Source organism: Capsicum annuum, chromosome 4 (assembly GCF_002878395.1).
Source record: "Capsicum annuum cultivar UCD-10X-F1 chromosome 4, UCD10Xv1.1, whole genome shotgun sequence".
NCBI lineage: Eukaryota > Viridiplantae > Streptophyta > Magnoliopsida > Solanales > Solanaceae > Capsicum > Capsicum annuum.
Genome location: NC_061114.1, coordinates 206,385,552 through 206,409,465, shown reverse-complemented (window position 1 = coordinate 206,409,465; position 23,914 = coordinate 206,385,552). Strand labels below are relative to the sequence as shown.

General features: G+C 34.4%; 1 protein-coding gene across 1 annotated transcript; it reads right to left on the bottom strand.

Annotated features, from left to right (window-relative positions):
* Nucleotides 1-381: 381 nt before the first annotated feature.
* LOC107867518 (nucleolar complex-associated protein 3-like) lies at nucleotides 382-18,369 on the bottom strand. Its single transcript, XM_016713791.2, is given in 15 exon segments — nucleotides 382-680; nucleotides 682-1,095; nucleotides 1,758-1,855; nucleotides 2,296-2,435; nucleotides 2,643-2,966; nucleotides 10,391-10,518; nucleotides 10,594-10,767; nucleotides 11,117-11,255; nucleotides 12,929-12,966; nucleotides 12,968-13,093; nucleotides 14,089-14,191; nucleotides 14,314-14,523; nucleotides 15,606-15,813; nucleotides 15,895-16,064; nucleotides 17,824-18,369. Coding segments are annotated over 15 exon segments (2,532 nt in total). The 5' UTR covers nucleotides 18,024-18,369; the 3' UTR covers nucleotides 382-620.
* Between the last annotated feature and the right edge of the window lie 5,545 nt (nucleotides 18,370-23,914).

The window sequence follows — 23,914 nt, the reverse complement described above, 5'->3', positions numbered from 1 at the left end:
CACATAGCTTGAGGCGTGCTTATTTTGCTAACCTAACACATAGTAACAGATCTTTGCTGTCTTTAGTAGGGGTTTTGTCATGGATTCCAAATAGTTCACTTTTTAGAATTTATGGAGTCGAGAGTTAACTATATAATTGTGCTTTTTTAGAATAATATTAATGTTCAAATGTACACAAGTACAATTTCAAAAGCGAGAAGCAAGCTGAAAACAGGTTATAAGCCAAAAAAATAAAAACATGCTTGGTGTAGCCCACAAGTGAAGTCTGGAGAGGCTAGTAAAGGTTGCTTTCCATAAACCCCAGCTCAAGCAAAGCATAACGAAATCAAGTATCAAATGGAAAGACAATAATAAAAGCTAAAAACGGAAAAAAGACCAGTATGCAGCGCCAACAAATAATATGGTAAGAAGACTTGCTACAACCAAGTGCGGTCTGGGACATATGTCTGGACATAGATACAAATAATCAGATCCATTTCACAATCAGACAGCATAATATGTATTATGCCCAGTCCAGTTTTCACATAAAAATCGCGAGTTATACTTTCCTCTCTGAAGATACTCCAGAATGCTTAAAACTTCCAAGTAGATCTACCTACAAAATTATAAACAACAAATGACTACTTTGTTCTTCTTTTCTTCTGCTTTTTATATTGTTCATATAGATTCAAAGACAATGTTAGTCTCAGTCAATTCCCTTCTTAATCTTTCATTTTCAGCTATGTCATGCAGCAGCGAGTAATGCTCTGACAGTTTCTTTTTAACAACATTTTCATCAACTTGAACAGTGAGATCAAGGTCAGGCCCCATACTATTATGCTTTAGTGAGGCATTCCCTTTTTTTCTCTTGGCATTTGAGTTTTTGGGGTCAACTTTTACGCTGAACGATTCCTGCTCAAGTGACAACTCCTTAAAAGCTTGTTGCGGAGATTTGTTGGACAGGTGAATCTGGTTATCACTAGTGCTCAACATAGAAATGTTGGATGCCAATGTAGAAACAGCTGAGTGGTAATGCTTTGACAAGAGGTTCAGCTCCCAAAGCACTGAAGCAAGTGCACCGCTAAGGTTAGGGTCAGTTGCATAAGGCAGATATTTCTGCAACAGAATAGAATTGGCATCAGCACAGGTTCAACTATCTACTAAATATGAATGGCACAATTCAAAAAATTTCCTTTTCATGAAAAGGGGGTCATTTCAGTACGAAGCATATAATTTGCACTTTGAGTGGCACACAAAACAAATTTTACTGAACATTTCAACTGCTTCCCCAATAGGCAGTCCAATACACTACAACTTCAGAAAAGACAACGATAAGTACACTATAATGCCAGCAGAACCAAGCCTTGTCTTTACCGTGCCTCTGGTTTCCCTTCCCTGATCCCCCACTCAAAAGAAAGTATATAAAAGAAGCTGAGGAACAAATTAGACATGTCCGTAACAGGGTCAAAGAGATGTACTTGTCTTATTTTCTTCAGGAAATATCAAGTGCATGAATGATACTATTTAATGAAAAACTTTATATTGTGCCTCACACAAAGGACACTAGTTTGGGGCTTCTTTTTGTCTCACAAGTCAGAGGACTGAAAGTTGTGGACTCGAAAGTGTAACTAACATTTGGACCACCAACTTGTGAGACAAAAAGAAGCCTCACACAACTAATGTCAATTGTGTGAGATACACATAGTAAAGATTTTCCAAGTCAACACCATTACACCGTGAGTGCCATATGATTAATCAGAAAGAAGACTGATTCATACCGCTATGGCACCAGAAACAGAGCCACCTCCAGCATCATTTTCTAATAAGTTCCGGCATTTGACGTTCTTCTGAAGGAGATGCTTCAAAGTCACCAAGGCTGCAATAGTTTAAGAAATGAGAACCGCAGATCATAACATATAAAAAGCTTGGTTAAAAACATACAGCCCTTGAGGAGGAGCCTCTGGTTTGTGAATGTAGGTTTCTACTAGGTGGTGTCCTAGTGCTTTTTCTTATGTCGAATTGCTCGTACTTCTCTTTTTCGTACTTCTCTGATAATTATCTCTATTATGTCTTGTTTCTGTATGCCATCTTTTCCTGTTACATGTTTCTTTACGATCTTGGTGTACTATTCTCCATCTTGAGCCGGGGGTCTATCGGAAACAACCTCTCTACTTCTTCGGATCTAGTGGTATGGATTGCGTATATCTTACCCTCCCCAGACCTCACTTTGTGGGAATACACTGGGCCTGTTGTTGTTGTTGTTGTTGGTTAAAAACATACAGCAGTCTAGTAATGATTGGCAAAATATGACCTTACCAGCCATGGCCTCTGCAGACCCGGAGTATAAAGAGAATGTAGCTAAACATTTTATAAAAGCTGCAGCCCTTTGCATGTCATGTTGTCGATCATCACAAAGCATTATCTTCAAAGCTTCAGCAAGGATTTCACCGTTATCCCTGCTTACAAAGAAAGATGGCTAACCGTGTTACTCTAGCCTTAGATGATGTAACCTCAGACTAATAGAATAAATATCCAACTCTTGTACCCAGAGAGAAGGTTGAAATCTGTCAAATTTCCTTGATGTTGAGAAAAAAGAGGGGGGGAAGTTGAGACTACCACTGCCAAATAATTGAAAAATAGTAATTTGATAGACGCAGACCTACCTTCCTGGCCTGTACTCAATTATCAGATTGTAAAGTTGGATAAAGAAATCCTGAAGATCAACATTCAGTGCGTCCAAATTGTTTCTCATCACTCTGAAAGCGACAATGCAACACTGGAGCCTTTCAGATACAGTCAGACATGCTGAAACATCCTTGGAAGAGCCATCAGAGTCATTGCCACTTCTGGCAAGCTTTCTCAGATAATTCATGAGATCGGACATGAAATCTAAGTCAATAAGCTGGCAAAATTTCACAATTCCATGAAGGCAAGGAGTCAGAAGTGGATGACTTCCAGCTAGCTCAGGTGAGGAACCTGCTTCTGATCTGAGAAACAATCACAATGAAGTTATTTTCGAGAAAGCATCAAGCAAGAAAACATAGTGGTCAAGTATGGTACAGACTATGTTGATGCAAGAGCTAATAAACCCCCAATATAAACAAATGTTTATAGATGCTTTGGATATCCAAAACCTGAATTTCCAGCAATGCAGTTAATAGTTTTTTAAAAGTTTTCAGTTAATTCCATAAGCTGAGATATTCCAGTACTTCGAATATTAACATACATCACCAACTGAACAGCAGTAGCAATTTATTCAGGATAGAAATTACATCACATGGCTATCTGCAAGTATTCTTTATTTATTCTGTTCAGATATACCCAATGTGAGCGAAAGATTGGTCTCACGCGGTCTCAGATTCTTTCTTTTAACTTATTCTGTGCAGTTACCATCATTGAATGTTTCATTCAATAGTGACAAACAAGAATATGCAGGTCCAGCAAACTAGAATTACAACTTGATTTTAATACCTTAACCAGAAATCACCATGTTTGTATTATATGGAAGGAAACAGGAAATTACGATTTCATTGAATTAATTATATAATAGTTGTGGAAAATTATCTATACACCGCAAATGTAGAGGTAAGGTCTGCGTCCATCCTACCCTCCCCGGACCCCACTTGTGGGATTACACTAGGTATGTTGTTGTAGCTGTAAAAAATTAATTTAGAAAATGGTAATTAATACGTCTAAATTTGAGGCTAAGCTGGCAAAATTTTACATGCAGAAGATGACTCTGATTCATATAGTTTGCAAGCAAAATCTACCTAAGCTGGTGCAGGAAACGCATAATTTTGTAGTAAACTTAATAGATTCATGATAAACTTGCATAGAACAGTTTAGACATCTTTGAAGCATCGAATGAGACATTTCAATTACAAATTCCATTTTTTCCACTTCCACACTCCATAATCAGTGAAAAGCAATACCAAACTTATAAATGATGTCCCATGCGGCATAGCTGATGGCGGCCATTGCTACTAGTTCTTGCAAATCTCTCAGACTACCTACAGATAGTCGTTCCTTTGTCATCTGTATGGCCATTTTAACTACTTTTTCTTAAGTGAACTAACGCCTATTCGCACATCTCTCTAAAAAAGCGCACGTTAGCATGACTAGCTAAAGTGCGCCTCCGAAATCGGAGATGGCACGTGGACGGCAGAAGAAGAAGGTGAACTCATCGGAGACTTCAATAGTGGGGGCTGGTGGTGAGCTCGGGGAGCTGAACAAGCAGACGGAAAGAAACCAATGGAACAATGGCCTCCCTTAGTTACGGAGGTTACCCCCAAATCCAACGGAACAATAGGTGCGGCAAATACTTCCGGAGCCCAGAAGGATACAACATTGAACATGCACGACCAGTTGGTAGATGGTAAGGAGAATTCACCTGGTCGGGAAAATGCACAGAAGAAGCTTGATTTACCAGCAGATTCAACACCAAAATGGTCGACCCTCTTTGCTACAAATCGCATGGCTGCTAAAGGTATGAATCTCAATTATGTAGCACCGATTGTGAAGAATGGGGAGAAAATCATTGAACTCAGTAAGGAAGAGGTTAATCGTGCGACAGAGGAATGGAAGCAAGCTCTAATTCTGTATGTTGTCGGGGAATCGTCGACTATAGCTGCAATTGAGAGATACATTGCCCTTCAGTTGAACACTGTAAGTAAACCTAAGGTGTACTATCACAATGATGATTATTTCCTAGTAAAGTTTGCAAGTATGGATGATCGCAATGAGTTTCTATATTCAGGACCACATATGTTAAACAATAAACCTATCATAGTCAAAATGTGGAGTGCTGATTTTCATTTCAACAAAGAGGTATTGCAAACCATTCCGATTTGGGTGAAATACCCAAATTTACCTCTAAATTGTTGGGGTATGGACTCTTTAAGCGGAATTAGTAGTGCCTTAGGGGTGCCCCTGTATGCTGATGAATGCACAACCAAGGTAGAACGAATATCATATGCTCGGGTGCTTGTGGAAATGGATGTAGCAAGGGAACTACCTCAGAAGATTAAAGTGGCAGATCCTAATGGTCGGGTCTCTGAACAGGTGGTGAAGTATGAATGGATACCGGAGTATTGCTTGAAATGTATGCAAGTTGGGCGGCCATAAATGTCATGCTAAGGATGAAAGCAAGGGTAAAGGAGTTCCTCGAATGGTCCAAAAATGGCAGGGGGAGTCTAGTAAAAATGGGGATGCAGGTACATCAAAGAATACTAATGAACTAACAGCTCAGCAGGCGCAGGGGAAGAAGACAGAGGGTCCTTGGCAGCATGTGACAACCAAATCTGTATCTAAAGAAGTGGCATCAGTAAGTACATCTCGAGCTATGGAGATTAAGAATGGCTTCAAGTCCCTTGCTACAACAGGTGAAAATCTTAAGACGGATACAAATCATAGAGTGAAGGGGAAGGGTGGAAGAGATACCAATCCAAAAATTGCCAAATGACTTTGATCACTTGGAACACTAGGGGTCTGAATAAGTTTTATAAGCAGAAGGAGATGAAATTGTTTTTGAAGACAAACAAAGTTAGCATAATTGCTATTATCGAACATAAAATAAAGGAGAACATAGCAAGTAGAGTCATCCAAAAAATTGCACCTGTTTAGTTGTTTGCAGCTAACTATGAGCATTCGAATAAAGGGAGAATTTGGCTGATATGGAATCCTCAAGTTATAGAATGTCAGATAATGTATAAAACTGATCAGGTTAAACAAAGCAGGGTTCGGGTGAAAAGTAATGATGTTATTTTCTGCTTTGTGGCTGTTCATGGCTGCACACTATACAGGACAGGGTACAATTATAGTCAAGACTTGAGGTTGTTGATATCAAATATGCAGCTGCCTCTACTGTGTATGGGAGATTTTAATGCCATGCTAACTGGTAATGACAGGTTAAATGGAAACCCAGTGCAAGAGGGAGAAATTAAAGACTTTGTTGACTTCCTTGCTGACACTCATATGACAGAGCTGAAGGCAATTGGTAGGGACTATACACGGACGAATGGCCACACATGTAGCAGAATTGATCGTGTTTTAGTAAATGCTGAATGGATGCTACATATGTCAATGATGGAGGTATTTATACTACCACCAGGGATATCTGATCATTCCCCGTTAATATTGGAACTGGGTGGTGAGTGTAACAGATCTGCTAGCAAGTTTAGATTCTTTAATTGCCTTGCGGAGCATCCTGAGTTCATAACTAGAGTTAGGGAGGCATGGAATGCTGAAAACAGGAAGGACTTGAAGCAATTATGGCACAACCTGAAAAGAGTTAAATACAATCTCAAACAGCTCAACAACACTGAATTTTAAAATGTAAGGGAGAAGGTGATTGATTTGAGCGGCCAGCTTACTAGAATCCAACAGATCATGCATGATCATACAGTAGTTGAGATACATAGGCAGAATAAGCAGGATTTGAGGCAACAACTAGAGAAGTGGAGCCTGATTGAAGAAAGTGCTATGCAACAGAAGTCAAGAGTGCAATGGCTGAAGTTGGGTGATAATAACACCTCCTATTTTTTTGCTAATCTCAAGAACAGAGTTGCTCAGAATTCGATCACTAGTCTATTGACTGATGAAGGGGGTGAGAGTGCATGCACAAGAGGATACTGAACAGGAGATCATTGGATTTTACAGAAACTTATTAGTTCATTCAACAACTTGTCTTCCTAGTGTAAATGTGAATGTAATGAAGCTTGGAAATGTTTTGAACAGGGAGCAGCAGCTATTTCTTGCACAGCCAGTAACTGAAGTGGAGATATTTACCGCTTTACAGGCTATCAATGAATTAAAAGCACCAGGACATGATGGTTTTAATGCAGGATTCTTTAAAAAAGCCTGGTCAGTAGTGGGAACAAATGCACTAGTGCAGTTTTGCAGTTCTTCAACACTTGTAAAATGCATAATCCTATTAATTGCACTCAAGTCACTCTTATACCCAAGGTGGATAACCCTACAACAATTGGTGAGTATAGGCCCATCTCTTGTTGTTCCACTATCTATAAGATCATCTCCAAGGTGATTACTTTCAGGCTATAACAGGTGATGAATTTCTTGGTGGATACTAATCAGGCAGCTTTTGTACCTGGTCGAGCACTGAATGATAACATCATACTCAGTCATGAGTTAGTGAGAGGATATGGTAGAAAAGGTATTTCAAAAAGATGTATGATTAAGATAGACATGAAGAAGGCTTATGACTCCTTAGAGTGGACTTTCTTAGAACAGATTCTAGTAGAGCTGAAATTCCCTGCCCTGGTTATCAAATGGATTATGCAGTGTGTTACAACAGTTACTTACTCAGTAATGGTGAATGGGAAAGCCACTAAACCTTTTCATGATAAGAGGGGAATTAGGCAAGGAGACCCTTTGTCCCCTTATCTGTTTGTACTAGCTATGCACTACCTCACCAGGATACTTAAGACCATACATAGTAATACAGAGTTCCACTATCACCCTAGATGCAGGCCACAAAGAATTATACAGCTTAGCTTTGCTGATGACTTGTTGCAGTTTTGCAGGGGCGATTAAAAATCTGTAAAGTGCTTACATACCAGTTTTGAGATGTTTTCACATGCCTCAGGCTTGATAGCAAATACAGGAAAGAGTAATGTGTACTTTGGAGGAGTTAAACAAGAGTTACAGGAGAAAATTCGGCAGGAACTCCAATTTGCAAAGGGTGACTTGCCTTTTAGATACCTTGGGGTACCTTTAAGTACTAAGAGGTTATCTGTGGTGCAATGCAAACCACTTGTGGACAAGATGTTGAGTAGAATAACCAGTTGGACAAGACGGTTCTTGTCTTATGCTGGGAGGGCCCAATTGATAAAGAGTGTCCTGTTTGCAATACAAACTTTCTGGTCACGAATTTTCTGTCTACCTAAGAAGATTATACAGGTCATAGAGGGTATTTGCAGAAGATTCATGTGGACAGGATCTGTAGAAGCTTTAAAGAAAGCCTTGATTGCTTGGGAAAAGTTATGTTGTCCCAAATCTAGTGGTGGCTTGAACTTCTTGGATGTCAACACATGGAACAAAGCGGCTATAGGTAAGTGTCTGTGGAACCTACGTAAAAAGAAGGATAAGCTATGGGTGGAGTGGATCCACATATACTATGGGAAAGGAGTATTGGGCCTACTGGCTAAGCAGGCTTCCTGGATAGTGCAACGGATTCTTAAGGCTCATAATACTTCCAGGAAGCCGGGTATGATGAGGATGCGATATTGTCCATGAATAAGTACTCTATCGGGAAGGTTTATATACAGATGAGAGGTGATATGGCACAAGTGGAATGGAGGAAATTGGTTTGGTCCAACAATGGGGCACCCAAATGGCTGTTCATACTATACCTGGCACTAAATAGACGACTAGCCACTAAAGTTAGATTGGCAATGTGGGGTCTAGTGGACAATGTGACCTGTCTCTATGTCAAGAAAAGGATGAGGAGGCAGAACACCTGTTTTTTGAGTGTATCTATGCGGCAAGTGTTTGGAACCAGCTGCTAAAGTGGCAAGGAATTAGTAGGATTAGTAGGAAATGGCAAGATGAAATTCAATGGGCATTACAGTATATGAAAGGCAGAGGTAGTACTGCACAGATCTATAGAATGACATTAGCTAGTGCGGTTTATTCAATATGGCTAGAACGCAATGCAAGGGTGTTTCCACGCAAGCAGTGGCCAACTTATGTCTTACTCAGGCAAATTATCCAGGATGTGCATGGTCGAGGAACCCATCAAGCCAAATTAGCCCAGAAATTACTTGATCTTAATGTGTTACCTTTGATATAAGTAGTTTCGATAGAGGTTAGTCTTATGTATGCAGTAAACCATGGGGCTCTTGTTCATGGTTACTGAACTCCCTGTTATGTACTGCTCAGTTGGTAAATAAAATATTTTACTTACCAAAAATTAAAAAAAACTAATGTCTTGTGCCAATTATCTTACTTGCAATCCTGCAATCTTATTGCAGTCAATTCAACAACAACAACAAACCCAGTGTATTCTCACCAAGTGGGGTATGGGAAGGGTAGAGTGTACGCAGTCCATACCGCTACCTCCAGAGAAGTAGAGAGGCTGTTTCCAATAGACCCCCGGCTCAAGATAAAGAAAAGTAACAAGTAAAGAAAAGTATCTTATTGCAGTCAATTGACTCTCATTTTTACATTTCCCGACACTGTTAATATTTCATTTGGTTTTTAGAATAACATCATTACTTAATATTTTAGATTGATCATTGGAGGTTACCATAAAAAAGCCGTAATATGGCTTATAAAAATTTCATACTATGGCTTACAATAATTAAATGGGCTATTCTTAACAACAAGATTCCAGAAGCATTCATTTAATTGCCAAGCCTAATTTCATCCCTCAAACCTTTTTGTGCTTTAGAGCAGTCATCCACATAATTTACCAGAATTTACCATCAACCTTGTGAGGTGGAGGATTACACTGATTCATAACTTCAGTTGTTAAAACACTTTAATTTTACTTGCAATATGCAAATTCTTTTTGATAACCAATAATAAAAAATGCAAGATCCAATATGCAGGCAACTAAAGGAAATATCACAACTGTATGTAGAACATGCACAGAGATAGAAAGAAAATGCACATCTAACAACACAAAAGAAAACTAAATATGCTGGAAACATATTAATATCCGTAAACATCAAGACAACACAAAAGCATCCATGAAAGCACAATAAAGGCTTGCAGCCGACAAACTGCCCTTCATCGAAAGAAGAAGAATGGTGAGGTGCATTTACATAACCAAAAAGAAATTCTAAAACAGAATCGTTCCCAATTTCAATGGATTGATATAACATCCAAAGAGTTGGAGATTGAATCATCCAAAATGCTATCTCTGTCTTCTTTATTTGCTTTACGAGTAAATCAAATAAAATAAGAAAGGAATTGTCTTCATTCTTCTTCTTATTCATCTTCCTCGGTTATCTCTTCTGGCTTCATACATCGATCTCAACTGCAAAATTGATTCGTATACCTCTTTTTGTAGTGATGGCTAGTTATAGTTTTGCATAGAGAAAGGAAATGACTGACGGGCTTGACAATCATATGCTCTTTTCTCCTAGGATTTTACTTGTTATTCTTTTTCTTTTCCATTAAAGCTAGAAAGCTCTCTGAAAAGGATCATGCTTTTGTGTGAGATTCTCTAATTCACTACACATTTGTGTGACAGGATTTCTCATCAAACCAATATTTCTTCGTCAAAATAATAATAAACGTCAGGTACACAAGACAAGTGGAGTTGCAGTATTTTTGTTTCCTCGCTGGACTAGTTATATGATGTGATTCAAGTTCAAATCTAGTCAGATCATGATAAATGTATTCATTGATTGACATGCTCCATTAAATCATCAGGAAGAAAACATACCTAGGCTTTAATGCATGCTTTAGGACCCGAAAGTATGTCTCAAAGACAGCTGATAATACATCAGTCTGCATCCTTCTCCTTTCAGTAACATCCGTGGCTAATGAAGCAGCTTTTAATTCTGCAGTGACCTGCAAAAACAGGAGATGAGCAAATGAATTTGTAATTAACAAGCCCATTTACGGACCATGTTGACAAAAGAATACCTCTTCTCGTGTCTTTGACATCATCTCTTTCCGTGTTCTCTTTCTCTCGTTGGCAGCTAATTCTTTCTGCTCCTTAAGGTTCTTTCTTTTAGCATTTTTGCTTTTAAATTTATTATTAGCATCTTGAGATTCATGTTTTCCAAGATCCTCATCAAATGTCAGAGACATAAACACCTGAGCATGAGAAAAATCATGTTGGAGGATCATAAATACTCCCAATGCTAAATCAGAAACTATTTCTATTATCAGATTAAGATGCCAAACAAAAATAACCAAGAATTTCCAGGTAGACCCTGTACTTGAATGAATGTTGTCAAGCATATTACGGTCATATGTTGACTAGCAACATTTTAGAAGTTCACAATCTTCTTTGCCAATTATTTGACACAGTCATCACATTTTTCACATTGGAAGTTCGCAGTTTTTGCCCAATATCAGGATATATGCTTCAAATTCAGATCATATCCAAGTTCAATATGTAATCTTAAAAAATCCTAGAACTGGACAGTATTAAATTGCAGACCTCAATGGAATCAGGATGTAGCTGACAATCATGAGTTTTAACAAGGTCTGCGATCATTTGAACAGCCTCCACAGTTGCCTCACCACCATGCTTCCCCTCATTGGTGAAAAGTGACTTAACAGTAGCACAGCAAAGTTTCCTGTCAACAAGCAGTAGACTGACAAACTTGAGAGAACAAAATTGCTACTTGAAAAAGCAGCATAACCTGGAGGCACAGATGAATTATTTGAATATCCTGTTTCACAATCAGCATGCATCTATGGAGAGAGAGGACTAATCTACAAAACGATGCAACATATCTCAATAACTTTAAAATGTGTGGTTTTGGTGCTGGATTTTCCTCAAGAAAGTGGCCCTTGAACTCCCTACAATAAATTTTCAAGATTTGGATCGAAGCAATTTAGTAGATCTTCAAACCACACATCAGCATTCAACTTTTGGACAAAGACAAGAAGCAACATAAGATGAATATTCATTGCATTGGAGATCCATAGCACATTACAGATGATATAAATAGCAATAAAAGCCAAAGTTCCTCGTCAATGAAGTTATATAGAAAAAATTGAAGTCAACAAATCCTACCCAGAAAATGTAGCATTAGATCCTCACCTGAAACATCTAACATCATAAATACTAGTATGCTAATTTTTCCACTCCTTTCCAACACCTAATATTCTCACTTCATGATTTATAAAATTTACAAATGTATATAATAATTGCCCCTGCATTGTACTGCTTACATGCCAATTATAGCTCTTAATTTTCTCACAAGATGGTTTACAGTTTACGAAGTTCACAAACGTCCAATTCCAACTTTCCATCACTCAATTTATGGACCATTCTAACTTCTGATCAATCAATTTAAGTGTCTTACTTCCTCTGTAAATTTGTCCCAAAACTAAGCTCACCTCTTAAAAATGGAACTTCTACTATCAGAGCTTTTAAGTTGATACTAGCAAAAGGTAGACAGGTACTTAATATAACAAAATTCAAGGCTCAGCTCCATAATTAAGATCAAGTATAAGTCTCAACTATTCCCTAATATGCATGCCTAGTCAAATTACAGTAACTAATATTAACTAATCAGAACTCCTTTTAAAACCTTACGACTTTTCAGAGAAACGCCCTTTCAAACCTTCTATCACTTCAAATCCTCAAACGTTCCAAAAATAGTTTATATTTATAGCTTAGCTCTACAAAGAAGTGCAATGCATTTTTCCCCCAAAACCCTGGTGTAGCGGTAAGAGTGCAGCGCGTGGCGTGTGAGCTTGGTGCATGCTACACAAAGGCAAGGTATTTAAGTGGAAAAGGGTATAGGGGCGGGCTCATTAGAAGCCAATTTTTGAATCGTGAGTTACTAGCCCTCTCACGGGGTCTCTCGGTCCTCCTCCAACTAACCAAATAGAGACCTGATTATCAATTTTACCCTCCTTTACCTCATAGCACTTTAAAGTTAGGCATTTTATTCAGCCCCACTTTTAAGCACTCCAATGCCAGTCCTTCCATGAATCATTGCTTGTAGTTGTAGATTTATAAAACTTAATTTGCTGCAACCACAATCAGCACAGAAACCAAATACTGCTTGTCTCGAATCCTCTAGAGTGGCAAAGCAACTCAAAAGAAGAAATATCGTATTAACTCGTCGTGAGATCTGCAGATTTCAGCCACTAGAACAGGATCATACGGCAACCCAATGAAGGATTCATGGAGGGCAAAAGTTACAACGTGGAAACTCATCCTTCAACCAGCTCCAAGTAAAGAAAAGTGGAAAAGCCGGAAGGAAACGAAAGAAGAGCAGTAAGCATAATTTACCTCGATATGTCATCCTCGGAGCTTATGTTTCTTATGACCGGCGGCTAACAAATTCTCTCGTAAATTGAAGTGTGGAACTGCCTTGAGTAAAGTACAGATGCAGCGAACTGCGACACGTTTGTATACATCCTGCTTTTCTATGGCTATCAACTTCTGTATATACGCCTGTTAATGCACAAACAGGAAAAAGAGTAATGAGCAAAATTATCTGACAGAAGATTGTTAAATGTGCCAAGACTAGAATTATACTTGAATCTGCAATCTGACAAACATGAGTAACATTTCAAAGGAAGCAAGTTACGTTTCTAAGATATTTTTAAAATAGGAAGTCACATACTATGTTACTACAAATTTCAAATTTTCTTCATCCCAGCTACTTGTCTTGCTGATACGAGATATATCAAGAAGTTTCTTGGAAAAGAGGTACAGTCATCCCGATCCATAACAACTCAGATTGTACCCATTTGATCGACCTCCTTTTCAAAGACAAAGATTCTTATTTTTTGCATCCATTTATTTCATAGAAGTTACTTCAGTAACTGAAAATGCTTAATAGAGTAGGTAGGTCTAGCTAGCCCTTACACTCGCCGAACTTAATTACTCACTCTCAGGTAATGAATTTACTTTGATTCTGTATTTAATACCCCACAGCAAAGATAATTTATACAATGCTCTGGATAAAGAATAGTTTGTCACTGCATCTAGTGTTATTCATATGTAATAACAAATTGAGATATGTAAAAATAATTGCAATGCAATGAGAATTCGAATTCAACCCAACATCTAGATTAATACATTAAATAATACTGCAGGCCTAGCAATTTTATCTGCATAAAGTACCTCAAGATGCTATCATAGTATCATGTAACACCAGAAACAAGAACAGATCGAACAATATATATTCCCGTGTTTTACACTTTATTCTAAACAAAGTACAATTTCTGTGGCCTGAATTCCTATTTTTCCATCCACAAGGAAAAAGATCAAAAGTGTGTTAACACAATGCACCAAAAAGGTGGCACAATAATTTGCAATCAAGGGAATGAAAGACAACACAGTGGTAAACCATGTTATGACAGTATGTGCTAATCAACCTTATTACTGATATTTGAATTCAGATGGGCAATCACTTATTACTGAGATTTTGATCCATAATGAACCTTATATGCAGATAAGAGGGTAGATTCATAGAACCGCATTTTCTTAACATCCTTTGAAACTTTCATCTCCTGCTCCTTTTCAGTTGGCAGCCGGATGTGATACCTGGAGCCCATATTGAAAAGACAAAACAAGAGTTAATAGCTTACACGGCTAAGTTGATAAAACAACCAAAAGGTTGGACAGGCAAACTAGAAGAAGCCCATGAACTCTTGCAAACTTCTCACCCAGGAATGATATCTCTGAAAACAGCCAATAAAGACTTAAGGGCGAGTACCAGTATATCACGATCACCGTCTTTAGAAATCTCCAGCATCTCCTTGAGAGATTTGATATTTAATTCAGGATCTGCAAGCAGTGCAGTTCCCAGTTCAGCTAGTCTAAACTTCTTTTTTTCATTGGCTTCTTCTGCTGTCATATCTTTTCTCACCTCGTCATAACACCGTGGATGTATAAATCAATATACTCATATCCAAATTTAGGTGTTTCTCTTTTTTTACTATATATAAAAATTTCAGCACCCAGCATAAAGTAATAACAGCATAAATCCTAGAATTCAAAGTAAACAACACTAAAATATACTTCACAACGCCACAGAATAACAATTCAATCACAAAGTTACTTTTTATTTAATCAACCACAGAAAAGAATGAATTATTAGCACTTTTGAACTAAAGAGTTGGAGAAAGAAATAAGAAGAAGAAAGATGTGATTCACAAGGAACAGGTCAACAAAGGCAGTAGAAGAGAAGGTACTTCAAGCTCGAGAAGAAGAAGATAAGAGCAGCAAAGAGGACATTGAAGTGTATATGAAGAGAAGTCCACGTACTTAATAGGAAAAAAGCCCTATTTCTCCTCTTCTTCTTTTTTTAATCTTTTTTATCTATTGAAATTACATTCAAAGAATCAACTGCTTCTTGTAGGTTCACTTTGCACCTCAGCATTCAAAATGCATAGCTTCTTCCATAAGGCTATTTCCCTGCTCAGTTGCTTAACGATGGCTTTTAATAACACTGGTTAATATAAGAATGAGCTACAGAGCTCCATTGACAATATATACTGAAAGAATATTGACGAACTATGAGGGTAGTACGTTTGGGACAGCTAAAGACAAGTTTGTCATTCTGATTTTATCTTATTTTTTTGAAACTTGTCATTCTGATTTTTAGGTCCGAGGGAGTATTATTTTTCCAAAATAATCTGGCTGGAATGCCTAGCAGAACCACACCACAACACTTCTTACAAGGATCAAAACTAAACCAAGTGATTTATTTCCTCCTCCACAAAAAAAAAAGGAAAACATGAAGCAGTGAACAGGTGGTAATTCCAGTACAGTGACAGTGCAACAAAGGGAACCAACATTAACTTGTGTCATACCCCACCCTCATCATATATATACTTTTCAAAAAATTTAGTTCCTCTTTTCCTCCTTCACATTGTCATCTACAATTTAAAGGTATTTTGGGATATACATTCTAGCACTACAGCATATCCTTTAGGATATATATAATGCAAGTACCATGACTTCAGCTTGAGGCATTTGCTCAACATCCTCTACTGCTGCCACCTCTTTTGACTGTTTCTTAGCCTCTTTCCTCATTTTCTTCAACTGTGCACGCTTCTCTGCTTTAGTCCGCTTCACCACACTTGCATCAGTACCAGCATCTTTGTTGTTAGTATTATCTTCATCTTTATCGTTGTTTTCAGACTTTTGTGTAGCCTTTGGCACTGTATAAAATGAAACTTAAGATTCAATTAACGGTTACAGTAGATACCAGGTGATGATGAGTGAGCAAGTGGTCACAGTACCTGTCCTGTAATGAAGTTTTCCATCTAATGTTTTCACGGGAAGATCATCCACAGGATCAACCTCTAGCCCCTGTTTTTCTGTTTCTTTAACAAGTGACTTCTTCTTTAACCGCCTTTCATACAGAGACTCAAGCTCATCTTCTTTCACATCGGCAACACGAGTAACTTGCCTTTCCAATTACAATAATACGATCAGACTGAACATAGAAAATAATAAAAGTTGAACAAATAATTAAGGACACATCACTAGCACAATTTTTAAGAAACATAGCAATCCATGGAACAATTTGCAGTATCACATTTTTGATTAACCGAAAAAAAGGGGGGCAAATGCCAAGGAATATGTCAAGAGTGGCACACGATACCCTAAGGGCATCAGGGTGAACTGTTCAACTATCCAGGATATATGAGAAGCAGGCCAGAGGCAGCAGCGTTGCTCTTTGGTGTCGCGTGGTGCGCTACTAATGGCTTTGGAGAAGCCTGGATTCTTTACTTCTGCCAAAATGCGTAAGGAGAGAACGGAAAATACCTTGGAGAATTCTAGAATATATCGAGAAGATTCAGGAACTAGTCGAAGCATATGGATTCAAGATCAATCATTGTTTCAGAGAAGCAAACAAGCCCGCAGACACAGACAGATTGGCAAACCTAAGTCATAGCACTGATGCAATCGATAACTTCAACTCATATGCTCACATCCCAAGGCATATAAGACGGCTAATTAACATGGATACTTGGAACCTCCCTTCTTTCAGAACTAAAGATGCAAAGCCAGCACATATAGTATATGAACCCCCTTGAGTAGCTTAGCTAGATTTTGGTTAGGTTCTAGCATTGTCTCATCTCAATGATTCTGTACAAAGTTTGGGATGCAAACTCAAAATTGTAACTTTTTGCACATAAATGATCCATGAAGGCAAAGTTCTTTTTTTTAAAAAAAAAAAAAAAGGATACTATGAGAAGATTACAAGAGCTTTAAGAAAATTCCAGGATATGCTGAACTTCTTCAAATTGGTGAACTATGGGGCCATTGACAAGTCAATAAACTACGATAAGCATTAAAAACTAATTGAGCTTTGTAGCCACCAGGCAAAACTAGATTTTTGAATATTTGAAAAGAAAAAGGAAGGTCACTGTGGGACAAACAATATATTAGGCCTCAATTACTCTGGCAGCCAAATATGCTCAACTGTCAATCTCGGGTCAATTTGAATCACTCATTCAGATGGGGGAGCACTATTGAATGGATTGATTGCAAATGAGTTATTAAGACTGTCAAAGCTCACACAAGTGATACCTTAAAAGAATTGTTTCCCCAATTAAACCCACTTCTGCGACCTAAAAAAAGCAATTCCAAAATTGAAACGGAAGCCAACTCCTTGAGCTAAACTTCCTTTTCTACCTATTTGATCTTTTCAAACTTAAAAGTTAACTATGATCCAGTATTATTTGTTACACTGAGAAAATTAAAGGTGAAATATCAATCTTAAGTTTCACAGTTCTGCATATGAGAGAGGCCCAAGTCAACTAAAACAGTGAATTCCCCTTTGCAAGAGCTCTCTATTTTCTAGTTTTCGGATATGTAGACTTCTGAGTGAACTTTATCCAAGCAAAAATAACAGATTTATACCACATTCAAATCATCCAACTTAACAAATCAAAATGAAAAAGTTTCTCCATGTACGCTGGTATCCACAAAAATAAAGTCAACACCAACCAAAATACCATGTGGGGAAGTGCTTATCTACGAACACATTTGTAACACACAAAACCATATCCAACCTTGCAAGATTAAAAAAAAACACGGAAAAAATGAGTGAAGGGCAGCACGGTGCATTAAAGCTCCTGCTATGCACGGGCCTTACCGCAAGAGTCTATCTAACAACATAAAGTGAGAATAAACACATATACTTGCCAATAATTGCTTACTTATTAATTGTCTTGGTATCCAAATTGGACATGAAGCCAGTATATTCTTGATTTTCGCTAACGAATTGCATGTCCTCGTCTGATACTTCAACTGCTTCATCAGGAATTTCCGGTGGAAGCTCCGGCGGTAGCACAATCTTCTGCTTTTTCCTCCCCATTTTCTTCCCCATTATATATAGTATCTGCAAAAAGGAATACATACAGACTGTGAGCTTCTGCCAATCAACTTAACATAAATAGAGCTTCACTAAGCATAAATTTCAAATATCTGTTTGGCCATGAAACCTTCAAATATTTTCGAGTTCCCAAAAACCTTCTCAGAGCAAATTTTTAATAGAAAATTCACTTCCACTCACAAAAATTCAAAAAAAAAATTGAATGTCTAAATACAACTTCTAAAACTCAAATTTTCAAGTTTCAATTTCAAAATCTACGACCAGATGGCAGCTGTGACAGTCACAAAGTCGAGCTAATATAAATTACAATAAAACTTTTTTGTTAAAATTAAAAGCAGAGACTCGGTGTATTGTGCAGAGAGGAAGAAGAAAATACGTTTCAATTGATTTTTCTATGGCAAATAATGAGCAGAATATGGTTGTTTTTGCAGAGAGAGAGAAAAGCGGCTGAGTGAGAGAAATTAATTTGAGGGCTCGATTTATAGTTGTTGGACAAATACATTATATGTTTGAACAATTTTATGTAGTTATTGAATAACTTCACCTAGTTGTTAAATAACTTCACATAGTTATTGAATAACTTCTCTCAATTGTCAAAAAATTACCTTAATTATTGAACAACTAGGCACAGTTATTGTCGAACAACTAGGCACTATTGGTGTCGAACAATTATGCTTAGTTATTGAACAACTTGCTCAGTTATTAAACAATTTTGATAATTATTCAATAATTGTGCTTATTTATCGAACAACTATCAAAGTTATTCTACAACTGAGACAAGTTATAAGAACGAAAAAACTTAAAAAAGAAATCAAAAAACTTTTATCCTTTTTGAAAAAACTTTCATTTATTTGGACAACTTATTTGTGCTTTTTAATTGGAGGTCCCTCGATTTTGTACTGGAGCACAAGTGGTGTTATGTTGAGTGGCCTCATTACGTTGCACATACTCTCCCTTTAATTTCTCCCTTTGTAAGGGTCGTTTGATAGAGTCTATTGATAAAAATAATTCATGCATTAATTAATATATATTATTTATATTTTATTTGATATAATTTTTAATTTATGTATAACTAATACAAGTATAAGTTATACATTCTATTATGTGTGTGTATTACTAATATCATTCATTTTTTATATATTAATAATGTAAAAGCTTTAATATATACATTAGCTTGATTAATGACATTATTACCTCTCAAAATATTTCTCATTCCTCTTTCCACAATTTTTCCATCATATTATGTTGTAAAATATTTTTTATTTTTTATATTTTGTCATTCTTATAAGATTCATCCTCATTGAAATTTTGAGGTCACAAGTTCACAACAATTGATGTTAAAAATCCTCAACAAATCAGAAAGCATAACATTTATTTCCTCTGGAGCCAAATCTGGTAGATTCAACCAAAGAAGTGTTCATGCGTGGCCTGACACAGCTAAAATATGAGTGAAAAAATTATTATGATGTTGGCTCCGAGGCTCTACGACCCTCTGCGAAACAAAGGAGACCAAATTTTGCAGCAATTTCAATTCTTTTGAGACATCTTCGATACATTCCAATAGTGTTTCGGGAACATACAGAGGGTGAACATGGATCATGGCCGTGATGGTTCATGGCCTGCGGAAAAAATTGGCAGCAGAAGAGTAGAATATCCATGACTGCCAACTATGTAATCTTTGTTTTTTTGAGGAAAAAAATGAGTTGGTGAGATTTGAAAAAAAAATAAAAAATTATTGAAAAGAGAGAATACAAATATAAGGAAGGGTATTATCGTAAATAGATATTATTTTTTAAAAATTATGTAGTGCATACTATTTTTAATATATCACACCAAACAATGTATAAGAAATAATGTCAGCATAATTAATATAAGCATTAGTAATGCAAGTATTATTAATAAACCATATTTAGCGTTATTCTTATATACTTTACCAAACGATCCTTAAAGTAATATTAATCTAGTGCACATGTTTTATATCTAAGATTATGTAATCTTTTGATCTCAATTTATGTGATATAAATAAAATTTAGATAAATAATTTTTATATGTTTTTAGATAATTTAAGTTGTTCGCTATTGTAATTTATAACTTTTTTTTTTTACTGTAATTTATTATTTTAAATTGTTAGCTGTTGTAATCTATAATATTCTACTTGTCAAGTTTTTTGTGGCATTATATTTTTAAAATAGTTTAAATTTTTAATTATTGTGATTTATAATATTTTTTCTTCTATTCTAATTTAAGTGACACTGAGATAATTTCGAAAGTTAATCATATATCAGATTGAAGTAGCGAAGCAGACAGGTCTTAAATGTCTCGTAATAACTAAATAGAAGTGATATAGCAAAATTGCTATAAAAATACTTGTACAAAAATTTAAGTAAGTCTCATATAAGATGTCAAGTTAATTTAAAACAACAAGAGTTCATTTATTTATAATTTTTATTTTTATTAAATATTTTTAAATTTTTAATACTTAAATGAGTTATAATAATTAATTAGGGATGATATAATAAAATTATGATTGAAACAACTAAAGTAGACATTTCATAAATATCTATTTTACTTTTTTAATTAATATGATTAATTTTCTTATACGTAAGACCCAACCAAATATCATGATGTAGCGAATCATACATGTATTAAATGAGTCATAATAACTAATTAGAAGTAATATAACAAAATTGCTACAAAAATATTTGTGAAAAAAATTTAAGTGAGTCTTATATAAGATGTCAAGTTAATTCAAAACAACAAGAGTTAATTTTTGTCCATTTTTCTTTTTTATTAAATAATATTAATTTTTTAATATTTTATTTTTCTTTTTATTAAATATTATTAATTTTTTAATAATTAGATGAGTTATAATAATTAATTAGCGTAATATAATAAAATTACAATTGAAACAACTGAAGTAGACATGTCATAAATGTCTATTTTACTTTTTCTATTAAACATGATTAATTTTTTTATATATAAGATTCAATCAAATATCACGATGTAGTGAATCAGATATGTATTAAACAAGTCATAATAACTAATTCGAAGTGATATATAAAAAAATTGATGTAAAAAAATTTAAACGGACCTCATAGAAGATGTCAAGTAATTTAAAATATCAAGAGTTAGTTTATCGTTTGATTTTTCTTTTATTTTTTATTAAATATTATTATTTTTTTAATACTTAGATGACTTATAACAATTAATTAGAGGTGATAAAGTAAATTACGATTGAAACAGTTGAAGCAAATATGTCATAAATATTTATTTTTGCTTTTTTTATTAAATATTATTAATTTTTAAATACACAAATAACATATAATAATTAATTAGGGGCAATACAGTAAAATCACGGAACAAGCAGGCACATCGACGAATAGGTGCCTGCTTTTCACGCTTCTACTAGCTATTGTAATTTATAACACTTTTTGGGCATTGTAATTTACTATTTTAAATTGTTAACTACTGTAATCTATAATATTCTACTCGTCAAAAATTTTGTGGCATTAATAGTCAATTATATTTTTAAAATAAGTTAAGTTTTAATTATTGTGATTTATAATACTTTTTCTTCTATTCTAATTTAAGTGACACTGAGATAATTTCGAAAGTCAATCATATATCACGATTGAATTAGCGAAGCAGACATGTCTCAAATGAATCATAAAAACTAATTAGAAGTTATATAACAAAATTGCTATAAAAATACTTGTGAAAAAATTTAAGTGAGTCTCATATAAGATGTCAAGTTAATTGAAAACAATAAGAGTTAATTTATTTCTATTTTTTAATAAATATTATTAAATTTTTAATTCTTTGATGAATTATAATAATTAATTAGGGATGATATAATAAAATTATGATTGAAACAACTAAAGTAGACATGTTATAAATATCTACTTTAATTTTCTGTTAAACATGATTAATTTTCTAATACGTAAGACCCAACCAAACATCACGATGCAACGAATCAGACATGTATTAAATGAGTCATAATAATTAATTAGAAGTGATATAATAAAATTGCTATAAAAGTATTTATGAAAAAAAATTATGAGAGTCGTATATAAGATGTCAAGTTAATTCAAAACAACAAGAGTTAATTTATATTTGTTTTTCTTCTTTTATTAAAAATTAATATTAATTCTTTAATACTTAGATGAGTTACAATAATTAATTAGGGTGATATAATAAAATTAAGATTGAAACAGGTGAAGTAAACATGTCATAAATATCTATTTACTTTTTCTATTAAACCTGATTAATTTTTAAATACGTATGGCCCAATCAAATATCACGATGTAGCGAATCAAACATAAATGTCAAGAGTTAGTTTATCATTTTATTTTATTTTATTTTTTATCTTTTAGTAAATTTTTTTTAATACTTAAATGACTTATAATAATTAATTAGGGATGATAAAGTAAAATTACGATTGAAATAGCTAAAACAGATATGTCATAAATGTCTACTTTACTTTTTTTTATTAAATATTATTAATTTTTAAATACATAAATGACATATAATAATTAATTAGGGGCAATATAGTAAAATTACGAAAGAAGTAGGCACGTCGATGAAGAGGTGTCTGCTTTTTCACATTTCTATATACGTATAATATAAATGTCTATTTTATTTTTTATTAAATATTATTAATTTTTAAATACATAAATAACATATACTAATTAATTAGGGACAGTATAGTAAAATCACGAAAGAAGCAAGCACGTCGACGAAGAGGTTCCTGCTTCTTCAAGCTTCTATACATGTATACTAGACATCGAAGGCCCGTTCTTAGCACGGGCCTTATATATGTTATTTTTTGTCTTAATTTATGTGACACAAATATAATTTAGATAATCAATTATTAAAATAATTTTAATTTTTAATTATTGTGATTTATAATACTTTTTATTCTATTCCAATTTAAGTGACACTCATATAATTTGAAAAGCCAACTTATGTGGCACTAATATAATTTCGATAGTCAATCAAATGTTTTATTGTGATTTATAGACACTGATATAATTTTGAAAGTCAAACCTATATGGCACTATATAATTCCGATAGTCAATCAAATGTTTTGTTGTAATTTATAATACTTTTTCTTCTATTCCAATTTAAGTGGCACTGCTGTAATTTTGAAAGTCAACCTATGTGACACTAATATAATTTTGACAGTCAATCAAATATTTTATGTTGACATATCATTTTGTGTCCATTTATGAAATATTATTAATTTTTAATGCGATCATAATAATTAATTAGGGATCATATAATAAAATCACGATTGAAGAAGCGAAGAAAATATGTCTTAAATGACTTATAACAATTAATTAGAAGTGATATAATAAAATTACTATAAAAAATACTTGTAGGAAAAAAACCATAAATGGGCCTCATATAAGACATCTAGTTAATTTAAAAAATTAAATATTAATTTATTATTTTATGTCTATTTTATATTTTTTATTAAATATTATAAATTTTTAATACTTAATAAACTGTAGTAATTAATTAGAGTTTATATAATAAAATCAAGATTGAAGCAGCAAGGAAGACATATCTTAAATGACTTATAACAACTAATTAGAAGTGATATAATAAAATTACTATAAAAATACTTGTGAAAAAATAAACAAAAATGGACCTCATATAAGACATCAAATTAATTTAAAAAATCAAATACTAATTTATTATTTTATGTCTATTCTATATTTTTTATTAAATATTATAAATTTTAATATTTAAATAACCTATAGTAATTAATTAGAAGTAATATAGTAAAATTACGATTGAAGCAACTGATATTTTAAGTTTTTCAATTCTGAAGCATTAAAAAAATAATATAATCTATTTTTATTATATCTATAATATAATATATATTTATATTTATAATTATTACTATTACT